Source organism: Danio rerio, chromosome 7, assembly GCF_052040795.2.
Source record: "Danio rerio strain M-AB ecotype USA chromosome 7, GRCz13ab, whole genome shotgun sequence".
Classification (NCBI taxonomy): domain Eukaryota; kingdom Metazoa; phylum Chordata; class Actinopteri; order Cypriniformes; family Danionidae; genus Danio; species Danio rerio.
In genome coordinates this window covers 56,757,446-56,770,799 of record NC_141027.1, presented here as the reverse complement: position 1 = coordinate 56,770,799, position 13,354 = coordinate 56,757,446, and the positions used below count along the sequence as shown (strand labels likewise).

Here is a 13,354-nt window from a genome sequence, read left to right as displayed (position 1 = left end):
TCAATCAGGTTACAAGAAAAATAGGCTACATAGTTTAGCATAATATTATTAGTCAATTGATCAATTATGAATTTTAATGATTTAAGTTGAAATGACTTGAAAAGTTTATTTGATTCAACTAAAAGATTTAATACAGGAAGCTTGTTTTTTCTTTTGTACACTGGTCTGTTTCTAATCTTTAAGTTTTGAAAGCGTGTCATTAAAACTCATCCTTTTCAGGTAAAAGTGATGCTCCAGTTTGCTGAAGGGCAGAGTGACTCTTATGGTTTGTCGGACTCAGAGAAGCCTGTGTTTGAGAGGGGAGGAGTGGATGTGTTTCTGCTCAGTATGCCTTTTTCACTCGGTGAACTCCAGAGCATCGACATATCGCATGACAACTCAGGTGGAAGCCCTGATTGGTAGGTGTTTGTGTGTCTTGCCTTTTGCATGTGTTTTCTTATTTTTGCATAGAGAGGCAGAAGCAGAGTACACTTCAGGTGAGTGTTCTGTGTTGCTTACTGTTCCTCTTGTATTTCACTGGATCTACAAAGGGTGTCATGGTAGCTCAGTGGTTAGCACTGTCACCTCACAGCAAGAAGGTCAGAAGCGGGGTCCTAGTGGGGTCAATTGGCCTCTCTGTAAGGTGGGTTTTTTTCCGTGTGCTCTGGTTTTCCCTACTATCCAAAGACATGTGCTATAGATGAATTGGATAAAATAAATTGGCCGTAGTGTATGAGTGTGTGTGTGTGTGTGTGTGTGTGTGTGTGTGTGTGTGTGTGTGTGTGTGTGTGTGTGTGTGTGTGTGTGTGTGTGTGTGTGTGTGTGTGTGTGTGTGTGTGTGTGTGTGTGTGTGTGTGTGTGTGTGTGTGAATCAGTGTATATGGGTTTTTCCCACTACTGGGAAAACCTACCTACTTCGCGGCTCGAAGGGCATCTGCTGCATAAAACATATCTCAGAATAGTTGGTGGTTCATTTAGCTGTGGTGTCCCTTGGTAAACAAGGGTCTAAACCAAAGGAAAATGAATGAATGAATGGATCTACTAAAATATGTATAGTTAAATAATAATAGTTAAATGATCAATTTAAATAAACAAAACCCTACACTTTATTTTGGTGCCCCTACAACAATCTATTGACTACCCACCAAGCATTGCTATGTTTATTACACAACTAATAGATGTCTAATACAGGTCATCTTACTGTACACAAAGACTATCCCTAACAGTCAGCTAATACTCTATTAATAATAATACTATTAATGAGGGTTATGTTGTGTTCACACTACACACACAGAAATATGTTACAAAATACAAATATGATGTATTAAATATGGAAAAATATTATAAATACATTTAAATGACACTTTTTATTCAACATTTGGGTTTTGTTAATATTTATTTCAACATCAAGATTAAAACAACAATTTTTTAAAATTGTTTAGTAGCTCAGTTCTCAGGGTTTTCTGTTTGGTTTTGTTTTTTTTATCAAAAATAAAAGTATACATTTAGATCTGGCTGCCTTAGCCTTCACTGTGATTTTTAAAACTGAGCCTAAAGAATCGAACAAATGAGGTATGTGTTGTGAAAAAGCTTACTAAACATTCAAAACATTGCTTAATATTGTTTAGTTTTTTTACCAATTGAGAACTCTAGAAGAGTCTACAAAGTAGGCAGCTATTTTCGATTTTTTACAACATAGAATGGAAAAGTGAATGTCATGTAAATAAATTAATTTACATGAATTTTACATGAAATGTTGGGGAAAGGCACCTTTCACAATGCCAGCGTCATATCTAGTGACCTTTAGTAATGTTTGCTTCTTGAATTGTGGACAAAAATATTTTAAACCTGAAATACTTTGGCCATGTAAAGTCAGTGTTGTTTTCATGTTTTCATAATTCAGGGATTCCCAATCATTTCAGTCAACCAAAACCTTTTGAATTGAAAATGTATGAAAAGGTTTTTTTTTTGTTCAATAATTAAACAACAAAAATAGGCGACGCAGTGGCACAGTAGATTGTGCTGTTGCCTCACAGCAAGAAGGTCGCTGGGTCGCTGGTTCGAACCTCGGCTCGGCTCAGTTGGCATTTCTGTGTGGAGTTTGCGTCCTGCGTCCTGCGTTCGCATAGGTTTCCTCCGGGTGCTCCGGTTTCTCCCACAGTCCAAAGACATGCTGTACAGGTGAATTAGGTAGGCTAAATTGTCCGTAGTGTATGAGTGTGTGTATGAATGAGTGTGTGGATGTTTCCCAGAGATGGGTTGCGGCTGAAAGGGCATCCACTGCGTAAAAACGTGCTGGATAAGTTGGCGGTTCATTCTGCTGTGGTGACCCCAGATTAATAAAGGAACCAAGTCGACAAGAAAATGAATGCTTAAATTAATAAACAACATAATTGGATTTTTATAGTTCAGTGATTTTGTTTAAAGGCCACAATTTAATTTTTTTATTATTATTTTTTTTTACATTATTATTATAAATCATTAGGATGATTTAAGTGATTATTTAATTATATTGCTTATAATTTAGCCCAATTGGGAAACAATTTGGGAAATAATGTAAAACAAAAGAAAAAATTGGCTGGGCCAGTTGTCATTTCTTTGTGGAGTTTGCATGTTCTCCCTGTGTTGTTGTGGGTTTTCTTTGGGTGCTCCAGTTTTCCAAACAGTCCAAACTCAAAGACATGCACTATAGGTGAAATGAATAAACTAAATTGGCTATAGTGCATGAGTGTGTGTAAATGTGAGAATGTATGGGTGTTTCCCAGTATTGGGTTGTGGCTGGAAGGGCATCTGCTGCATGAAATATAAGCTGGAATAGCTGTCAGTTCATTCCGCTCTGGCGACCACTAATGAATAAAGGGACTAAGCTGAAGGAAAATGAATAAATGAATGAATGAATATAAATATGGCAGATTGATTGGTATGTTTTAAAAATCTTTTGTAACCTAGATTACATTTCTAACTACAAATTTCATCATGTAATCTGTTATGGACTACAACTAAGTAATCCATCGAGCAGTCAAACACAAGATGCATAACAAGGGCATTCCTAGAAAAATCCAGCGAAGTGTGATCAGGACTGAACATCCCTGATTTATTGAGTGATTAAAGATTAATATATCTACAAATCTATATGTCTCACACCACAAATTGTTGCATCAGGTACTTGGACAAAGTGATGATCCAGGACTTACAGACGCAGGACGTCTCACACTTTCTGTGCTCCACCTGGCTGAGAGGTGAAACGTGCAAGAGGACATTCAACTCGGCTAAGAAGAATGAAATCGCAAGCTTTGGGTAAATAATTCTACTTACATTCTCATTGAAACCACTTTTATTGCACTATGGTGTTATCTATCAAAATGGTGTTTGAGAATACAAGAGACAGCAAAATAAAACAAACACCACCGCATACTAACAAAACTCCTGCTGCTTTTACATGGAAAGCCCACAGGTGTTTCTAATCAAGGTTTACTTGAGGACAAGCCCCCATTTGTTACGTGCCAGCTCAGGTATGCAACAAATGAAGAGAACAAAACCAAACTGAATGGAAACATGCAAAAAATAAATTTATTTAAGGGTTACAAAAATGAAAAAAATAAAGTGCAAAGGGGTACCAATGTAACCAATATGTAAATTAAATGTCTATAAAATGTAAGTTCAAAACAACAACAGCTTATAATAATACATTTCAAAATGAACAAAAATAATATAAGCAGTGGGTAGGCAAAAGGAAGTCGATTGGAAACGATCCTCCAAAGCTCTCGAACGCATCTTCTCAGCTCCTTTAAACAAGCCATCAGATTAGCCGCACCAGCTCATACTGATCACCTATTAGGAAAAAGAAAGCAGAAGCCAGGAAACAGAACGAACCAATCCCAAACCCGAACACCAAGCTTGAATCAACACAGATTTAAGCATTTACTCAACAACAACTTACTTAGAACCTAAAGTTTTGCCTTTGAATATTGGTATAGACCAATTTGAGGGATGTAAACAAATACAATGATCCCAGCATATTTCCTGTTTTAATTTCTGTAGCTTCCGAGATTCAAAAAGAGTTTCATATTGATAATTAATGTTATGATAGCGGTTTTAACATTAAGTTATGATTGAATTGTCTCAATACAGTTATGAATAGTTTGATAACAAGCAGGAAATGTTCATGGGCCAATGACAATGACTGAATATATATATTTTTTTTTTTAATACAAGTATAACAACATCACTGAATTGATGAAAAAAATAGAATAACAGGAAAAAAATAAGAAAACAAAACAACAAAAGCTTTACAAAGCCTCAATCATTAGGAAAAAAGATTATCTTAAGCTTTAAGAAACCTATTATTCTTATTATTATTAATAAGCTAAAGAGATTCAATATTATCAATTACTGCACTCAATTTGTAAGGACTCATCCCTATGCTCTAATCCCTTCGAAATGTTTACGTTCTGGCATAACAGCTTTAACAAGTGATTAGGGCATAGGAGCCCTTCCAAATTGAATGCAGTGTGCAAAACCTTGCACAAAGGATCCTTTTTGGGCACTACGATATGGAAACCATGATTGTTGCTTTTCGGAAAGTGATATATCCATTTGGAAAGGGTTTCTTTGGTCGTCAAGTAAATGAACAATCAAAATGCTTTTAAAAGTTTAAAACTTTTAGTTTTTACCTATGTTATGTAAACACCAAACAAACCCATTTTTGAAAAAGTAAATAGTAAAAATTTGGTATTATAGCTTACATAATGTGGACACTAGGCATAGACAGTGGCTAATTAATGGATTCTGTTCCACAAAGAATGTAATTAATTGTCATTTTGGCACTAGTCATTCATTTTAAACCTAATTTTAAATAAATAAAAAAGATGTTCAGACTTCATCCAATATTCTTACGACTTCATCTTATGTTTGATTTATCTGGTTTATTGGAAAAACAGAAGCATGTTGAATAGACTTCAGAGCTTTTATCAATAATAAATAATGTGATGGACAGCTAAAGTTACCTGTATTCATTATATGCAAAACACGTGAGTTGTTTGTATTCTCTGTATTTATCCTGTTATATAGCTTATGTGAAGATTTAAAGTCGTTTCATTTGTAAATACTGGTTGAAACTAGTTGGCGAAATAAACAAATTAGCCATAATTTAGTTTTAAACAATGTACCGTACAAGAACTTTTTTTTTTTTAAAGAAATGTTCAATGAATAGGAACAGCCACATTTTGGAATATTAACGTATATTTTCACAAAAATAAATATGCATTTACAGTTTATTCAATTCATTTTTATTTGTATAGCGCTTTTACAATGTAGATTGTGTCAAAGCAGCTTCACATAGAAGATTATAGTGAACTTAAAACAGTGTAGTGCAGTTTTCAGAGTTTAAGTTCAGTTCAGTTTAGATTAATTCAGTTTAATGTGTAATATTCACTGCTGAGAGTCCAAACACGGAAGAGTAATCCATCGATGCGCAGCTTTACAAGACCCAAACTATGAAAGCCAGTGGTTTAAAAAAACACATCAGAAGAAACCTGGCCTAGTTAGCACAACCATTTCTCATATGGCAAAATGTCTGGTAGAGAGCTAAAGTCCAAGCACTGGAGGCTGGAGAACGCAGGAAGAAATAAAAATGGCACCCTCTTCCTACAGCTTCCTTTTGTAACTCAAAAGTATTAGTCAAACATAGAAACAGACAATACGTTTTTAAATACCCTACCATACAAAAAAAACACACTGCCTGCAAGTTCAACAAGGCAGGGCAAACAACAAGGTTCTTCAAAAACAGAAGTTAAATTGTACCCAATAGCTCAATAAACGTCTCACATCATACAACAGGTCAATAATCACACACACAAAAAAATAAAAAATAAAAAATACAATTGTGTAACAAACACAAGTCTGGAGCATTAGAAAAGTGAACCTCACTTTGGGTTGAGGCACACTCCTCTTTTGTAGCAGTGTGTCACAGCAGCACACTCACAATGATGAGCACCACCTGGGCCTAATCAGCTCTACCTAGCAAGCAGGCAGAGAGAGACATAAACGTGGAGAAGAAACACACAAGCACACAGTGGATTTTTCTGTTGAAAGAAAAAAAATATTGCTTATAGAGGCTAATAATGTTGACCTTAAAATGACTTTGAAAAAAAAAATTGAACTGCTTTTATTCTAGTCGAAATAAAATAAGACTTTCATCAGGAGAAAAAAATATTATAGGTCAGGAAATGTTGTAAAAAATGTCTTGCTCTGTTAAACATCATTTAGGATATTTTGAAAAAGAAAATAAAAATTTACAGGAAGACTAAAAATGTTGACTTCTACTTTATATTTTCCCCACCAACCCCATCCCAGCAACATCTTTCAGACACGTACGTCTTCTGGTTTCCGGGACGAGCACATCTGGGTGTCGATCGTTGACCCGCCGCGGCGCAGTCCTTTCACGCGGGTACAGAGAGTGTCCTGCTGCATGTCTCTGCTGCTCTGCACGATGGCCATCAACATCATGTTCTGGAACCTTCCCACTGATGCCGAGTCTCCTGTCATCCTAAAGATAGGTCCGAAAAAAAGCTTGCCCTAATGCAAATTATATAATGCTCAAATGTGACGTCTCACTCTCAACAGCCCTTACGCAATGTCTGAGAGCTGTGAGGGAGAAAAAATTGTGTAGCTTATTACACAGAAAACTTAGCATATTAGCCTATGACGTTTTAACACTTTATCAGTAAAGATATCAGTATATATTGTTACACTTTCATGTAAGTTTTTTATATACACTTTAAAAAGAATCTGTTAATTAAGAGTGTCCGTATTTTGTGATTTACAAGTGTTTACCATTTATTTACAGTTGTGAATTGCCTTCCCTGCTGAAAAAAAATAGCATATGCTGGTAAGGTATGTTTTGATGCTGGTATGCTGGTCTTGCTTGTTTCAATGCTGCTTTTGCTGGTCTCAATGCTGGTCCTGCTGGTCTCAATGCTGGTTTTGCTGGTCTCAATGTTGGTCTTGCTGGTCTCAACGCTGGTCAGGAGCAGCACTGAGACCAGGAAAACCAGCATTGAGACCAGCGCTGAAACCAGCAAGACCAGCATTGAGACCAGCAAAACCAGCATTGAGACCAGCACTAAAACCATCAAGACCAGCATTGAGACCAGCAAGACCAGCATACCAGCATCAAAACATACCTTACCATGCTGTTTTTTTCAGCAGGGTTATAGGATGTTGATCTCGGCTCTGTCGACTTTTGATATTGAAAATTCATCTGTACAGTTTAACAAAGTGACTTATATTAACATTTTAGTAGTCTGAAATTATAGGTATACTAGAACTAATAAATATAATATTGATATAGTAATATGTAGATGTTATTATATAATAATATGTTTAAGAAATAATATATAGAGAAATAGGTCTGTAAAAAGCAGAAAATTATCTAGCAGTTTATAAAAAGGTTTTTGTACCACCAATCCTGACAACATATTAATTTAAACTATTCAAATTTTTAATAAGGGTCACTTTTTTTAACTTTTCAAATTTAAAAGTTGTTGGGAGAAAGATCAGGGGCCCAAAATGTTATTCAAAAGCATAAATAAACAAGTGGGGAAAAAAACATGAATTGCAAAATACGAGAATCTGCTAATTTATGTATATTTTTACAGTGAAGGATCGTTCCCGTTCAGTGCAAGAACTGGCTGCTATTAAATATTTTTTAGATATTGGTACCTTTTTTAAATGCACTTATTAATTAAATAATTAGATACAGTTCTTATATTTAGATAATGGTATTTCTTAATTATTAATAAAAAATATTATTATTAATAATAATAATAATAATAATAATAATAATAATAATAATAATAATAACAACAATAATAATTCCTTACATTTATATAGCACTGTTCTGAACATTCAAAGTAATTTACGCATATTTGAGGGAATCTCCTCATCCACCACCAGTGTGCAGCATAAACCTGGATGATGCGACGGCAGCCATATTGCGCCAGACCACACACCACACACCAGCTGATTGGTGGAAAGGACACAGAGTGATGAAGCCAATTAATACATGGGGAAAGTTAGGAGGCCATGATGGACAGAGGCCAGTGGGCAAATATTAGATTAGATTATAGATATAATTAACAAAGAGTGCAGTAATTAATTTACTGGTAAATATTTCTAAATTAACAAAAACAACTATTCTGTTGTTACTGGTTTTAAAAGTAATTATTCATACTGTAAATTTTTATACTGGTGCCTTTTATTTATTTATTTTATACCACAGCTTAAACATTAAATAAGTGTAATTAATTAAAAGGTAAATATTTTAAACAGCTTTTTATACAGTTTAAGTCAGAATTATTAGCCCTACTGAATTATTAGCTCCCCTGTATATTTTCCCCCTAATTTCTGCTTAACGGAGAGAAGTTTTTCAGACACGTTTTTTAACATCATATTTGTAATAACTCATTATTAATATCTTATTTATTTTATCTTTGCTATGATGACAGTACATAATATTTTATTAGATATTTTTCAAGATACTAGTAGTCAGCTTAAAGTGTGATCTTAAACTCTGAAAACTTGACTGACAGAGTTTCAATTTACTAGAACTTTTATGTTAAGCTGCTTTGACACTATAAGCTCTAAAAGCGGCATAGAAATAAACATGAATTGAACTGAATTAAAGTGACATTTAAAGGCTACACTAGATTAGTTAATTAAGCAAATCATTATATAAATATTTTAAACTGCTTTTATTCTAGTCTAAAATAAAACAAATTTCCAGAAGGAAATATTATTACAGGTGAAAAGGTCCCTGCTCTGATAAACATCATCTGGCAAATGTTTTTTTTTATAATAAAAGAAATGTAAATTCACAGAACGGCTAATAATTTAGACTTCAACTGTATATTTTATTAAATGGTGTATACAAAAATAAATAACAATGCCCTTCCCTGACCAAAACATGCTGTATTTCACAGGTTCGTTTCAGCTGACGTGGCAGCAGTTCATGGTAGCTGTAGAAAGTGGTCTCTTCATGTTCCCCATCAACATCCTCATCATTACAATCTTCAGACACATCAAACCACGCATCCTCCTGAACAAAGGCAAGACAGACTCTTCCAAGAAAACAACACCAGCTGCCAGTGTCTCCATGAACACCATCATACAGGTTCTTCTAACAGCAGTTCTTCAGCATTATAATTGCTCTCTCTAATATAATTGATCTCTCTCTCTCTCTCTCTCTCTCTCTCTCTCTCTCTCTCTCTCTCTCTCTCTAATAGTACTTTTCAGTGAACAGAATGTTGTGTTACTCAAAGTGAATGTTCTGTTCCTTTTTCCTCAGGAAACTGTAGGATTGTTGAATTATCTCAGCAAAAGCCCAAAAAACAATCTGCCTGCCAAAGAAATCCAGCCTGAGACAAGTGGCGACCTTTTCTGGGCCCTAGACAAAGTCAACCACGTCCTTGAGATCATGCAAGGTTCCATCATCAATACTACATGCATTTCCATTTCATTAATTGTTCTTGAAGTTTTAGCTTCATGTAAATATGATTTACTCTAGATGTCATTTAAATCAAAGCTGTTTTTAACATCAATGAAACTATTAGTAACATTTTTAGATTTCATTATTTTGCATTTTTGAAAAATACTTAGTTTTTTCGCTTGTATTTTCTTATAATATTATTGTAACAATAGGGTATGACAACAGAGATGAAGTTCCAGATGCAGCTTTATTAATGGAGAATGGTTTAAGCTGGGTTCAAAACAGGAACAGAAGAGTACCATAAGGGGTAATCCACAAGAGTACTCTAATAATCGGGCAAAGTTCAAGACAGGCGGCATGCAATCATTAAACAAAAACTAGTCTGAGAATTAAAAAACATGAACCACAAGTGAACTCCTTGAACCAAAATACAATACAATATCCCACAATGAAGGTGTGAATGTGGAGCTTAAAGAGTGTTGCTGCATCCCAATTCACATGCATATACTACGCCCTAAAAGTATGTACTTGTTTTGTGAAGGAAAAGTATATACTTTTGAGTGTGAAACAGAAGAGTATGCAAGCTTTGGGACACACTACCTCATCGTTAACAGATCGTTGTGTTGCTTAGTTATGAGCCCTCTCAATCATCCACACATCATTCACATTTCTATCATATTTAATTTCCTACCTTATTGGAGATTCAGCAGCAGGTTTATCTGCCATTAACAAGTCTTTTTATGCAGAGAAATCTCCTCAGGTCTTTGGATAACTATGCATTCATATGTTAATGTCCAAACACGCCTTTATATAAATTCAGTATTGTTGTTGCAGATGAAATATAACACAGAAAACATGATTTAAATATTTTCCAGTGGGCTAGATATTAATGAACAGTCTACTTGACTTGGTCTATTTGGCCTCGCGAGTCCATCATGTTTGTAGTTCGTTTACACTTTTCACCCGTGATTGTTGTTCAAATTCACATCAAATTCACGTCCAACGCACAATGTATTATGGGTAATATAAGCTGTTACAGTATGGGCGGTTCTACACTTAAAATTGAAATAGTAAACCATCTGGGAACCTTTGACATACTCTTTTCAACATACTACGGTTTGGGACAAATTAATTATATTATCAAATATTATTTAGGACGGATTGGGACGCAGCATGTGTGTAATGTGCTGCAGCTATGTCAGTGTAATTAGTGTCCAGATTGGTAAACAGTCTCAGCTGTGTGGTGTGAAGTCTGATGGGAGGTGTAGTCTGGGTGAATGGCTGTTAGAGTGTATATATTGCTGGAGTGCCCTCTAGTGAGTCTGGTGGGCAGTTCAGCTTGTACTTGTAACAGTTATACTACTTATACCAGACTTTAAATGTAAAATAAAGAATGTCATCATTTCATTACCATTATAATGTTAGCTACCATCATAATGTTAACTACAAATATCTTTATTTCATCCCAGCTAAAAGGGAATGCTATTGAAATAATGTTGTAGGACATTCTTGTAACAATAGAAAAACATTCTTAGAACAACTTTCTAGGAATGTCTTTAGAGCATTAGTTGCTAGTTCATTAGTTGGACATTAGGCACTCTATTCTAGCGGTCAAAGTCTAAAGTGCATGGCGCAAAAGCGAATCCACTTTTGCTATTTTAAGGGCGGAAAACTGTGGTCTGAAAGGGTTGTGCTTAGTCTCTTAATGAGTTATGGGTGTGTTTTGAGCATAATGTCCATTAAACCAGAGTCTCATCCCGCGTTACCTTTAAGAGTCAGTGGAGTCGCGCCTTGTCATTTGCTATTTACATGGTGGAATTTGTAGTGGAATATCTGAGCGTTTCACTAGCGAGAAAACACAAGTTAAACAGACCATCTGCAGCGAGGATAAAGATTGAGACTCCTCCATGCGGCCTCTTTACTTTCTCTTTACTTTTACTCTTTACTTTACTGTCTCGGATAAGGAAACAGTGTTGTACGCACTCTACTAAAGACATCAATTAGCCTACGTATTTAATTTAGTTTTTTGAGCGCAAAGGTTTGTTTCAAAACTATTTCTAAATTCAGTTCTAAAACAATAGTAATGAAGTGTGGTCAAAGAACTGTCATAGCCAACACACGTCTTGTTCTTATGCCCCATATGGTGATACATTCGTCTCCAACGTCCACATGTTGAACATTTTGCTTGAAATGTGCTAATAGTTTGTGTTTGAAGGTTTTGAATTGATTTTTCATAGGTTTATGAAAAATCTTACTGGAAATTTATACTATACCATTTCAGAGATTTAACATTGAAGGTCTGATCTGATAAACTACATTATAAGTATTGTAATATTCTGAGAAGAGAGAAGAAGAAGAAACTTAAATATGATTTCTGTATACTTGCTTTGCCAAGACATAATAAATTTTAATTTCTGGAAAAAAAAAGGCATATTCTTCTGGAAGCTCATGTGCATGTGTTTTGATGTATATTTTTTCCCCCGCTGTGCTCCTCATAGCAGTGTTGTGTTTCTCTTCAGCGGAGAGCATTGGTGACCCTCACTGGTTTTACTGCAGTCATTTTGTGCTTTACTCACTGAGCCACATTAATAACCTGCTGGAGCACGTGGGGGAAAAAGGCTGCTTCCTTAATGAGGAGCTTCGGCAGGCTCGCGGGATAGTCAATGTCCTGCTCAAGAAGGCTGAAATTGTGTCTCAAAAGCACACTTCCCAAAGGTCAGCACCTTCCCTACTGCAGCTACTCTTATTGTAAATGAATGAGAAATACATGAGATAAACTGGTTTGTTGCAATAATAAGCAGATGATTTTATTTATTTATTTATTTATTTATTTATTTATTTATTTATTTATTTATTTTTGTTTCAGCCAACCAGTAGTTCAAGTACAGAAGAAGAAGCAGGGCTGGTGGTTGCCCTGGTGGTTTCTGTTCATCGGCTGGTTTCTGCTTTTTGTCATGAGTGGTATTTCCACCTTCTTCACACTGCTTTATGGCTTCCAGTATGGAAGAGAATCCTCTATCCAGTGGGTGGTCACTCTTTCATTATCACTGGTCCAAAGCATCTTCATCATGCAACCTCTTAAGGTATGAACTATGAAACATGCTCTTTTTCTTAGGCTAACTTTTTAGGTTAAGGAATAAAACCAAAAAAAAAAAAGCAGACTAATAAGAACAAGCTACCCCTAAAATAATGAATATCCTGGAACACAAATGGAACACTGAAGAATTTGTATTATTTGTTCATGCAATAATAACATACCTTTTAGTTACTTGTTATGTCCTTGTGATAATGGATGGATGGATAGATGGATAGATAGATAGATAGATAGATAGATAGACAGACAGACAGACAGACAGACAGGCAGGCAGGCAGGCAGGCAGGCAGGCAGGCAGGCAGATCATTTCATGTCTTTAGTTGAAATTTGGAATATTGTTGAATGCACTTATAGAAAGTTATGCTGGACTAAATGTAGTTCTGTTGAAACTCACATAGATGTACTCAAAATAATTGCTACATATTTGCAACGATATTGTATACAATTTAGCATTTAATTTTTAATAACACATTAGAGTTAAATTAAATGTGTTTTATTAGTGTTGTTTTAATTACAAAATAAAACAATTACATTTTTAAACAATTACAGTGAAGTAAAGCTATACTCAAATTATAATTTTAAAAGTCTTTATATGTGCATTAGTAGCTTTTGTCAATATTATTTGTAAGTACAATTGCAAACAGTCAGAATTATGAGCAATCAGAGTGGCAAGAAATGTAACAGTAACGGCCTGAGGTCCCGTTTACACTAATATGTTGGTTTTAAAATGGTGTTTAAAATGAAAATGCACCACACTGTCCACTCTGGCGTTTCACACAGCATTTCTGAACAGA

The 13,354-nt window shown here is 35.1% G+C and overlaps 2 protein-coding genes across 3 annotated transcripts in view; both read left to right on the top strand.

Moving 5' to 3' along the window:
- The window catches only part of csnk2a2a (casein kinase 2, alpha prime polypeptide a), a 471,730-nt gene that overhangs the window by 249,419 nt on the left and 208,957 nt on the right, over positions 1–13,354 (top strand). The gene's annotated exons all lie outside the window — the stretch shown is intronic.
- Positions 1–13,354, top strand: part of pkd1l3 (polycystic kidney disease 1-like 3) — a 30,349-nt gene that overhangs the window by 12,831 nt on the left and 4,164 nt on the right. For both annotated transcript variants that reach the window (XM_087261913.1, XM_087261912.1), the window contains 7 exons: positions 220–398; positions 3,142–3,276; positions 6,334–6,536; positions 8,961–9,151; positions 9,326–9,461; positions 11,986–12,181; positions 12,333–12,549. In XM_087261913.1, the coding sequence (XP_087118039.1) occupies positions 220–398; positions 3,142–3,276; positions 6,334–6,536; positions 8,961–9,151; positions 9,326–9,461; positions 11,986–12,181; positions 12,333–12,549 (1,257 nt within the window). The remainder of the gene's footprint in view (positions 1–219; positions 399–3,141; positions 3,277–6,333; positions 6,537–8,960; positions 9,152–9,325; positions 9,462–11,985; positions 12,182–12,332; positions 12,550–13,354) is intronic.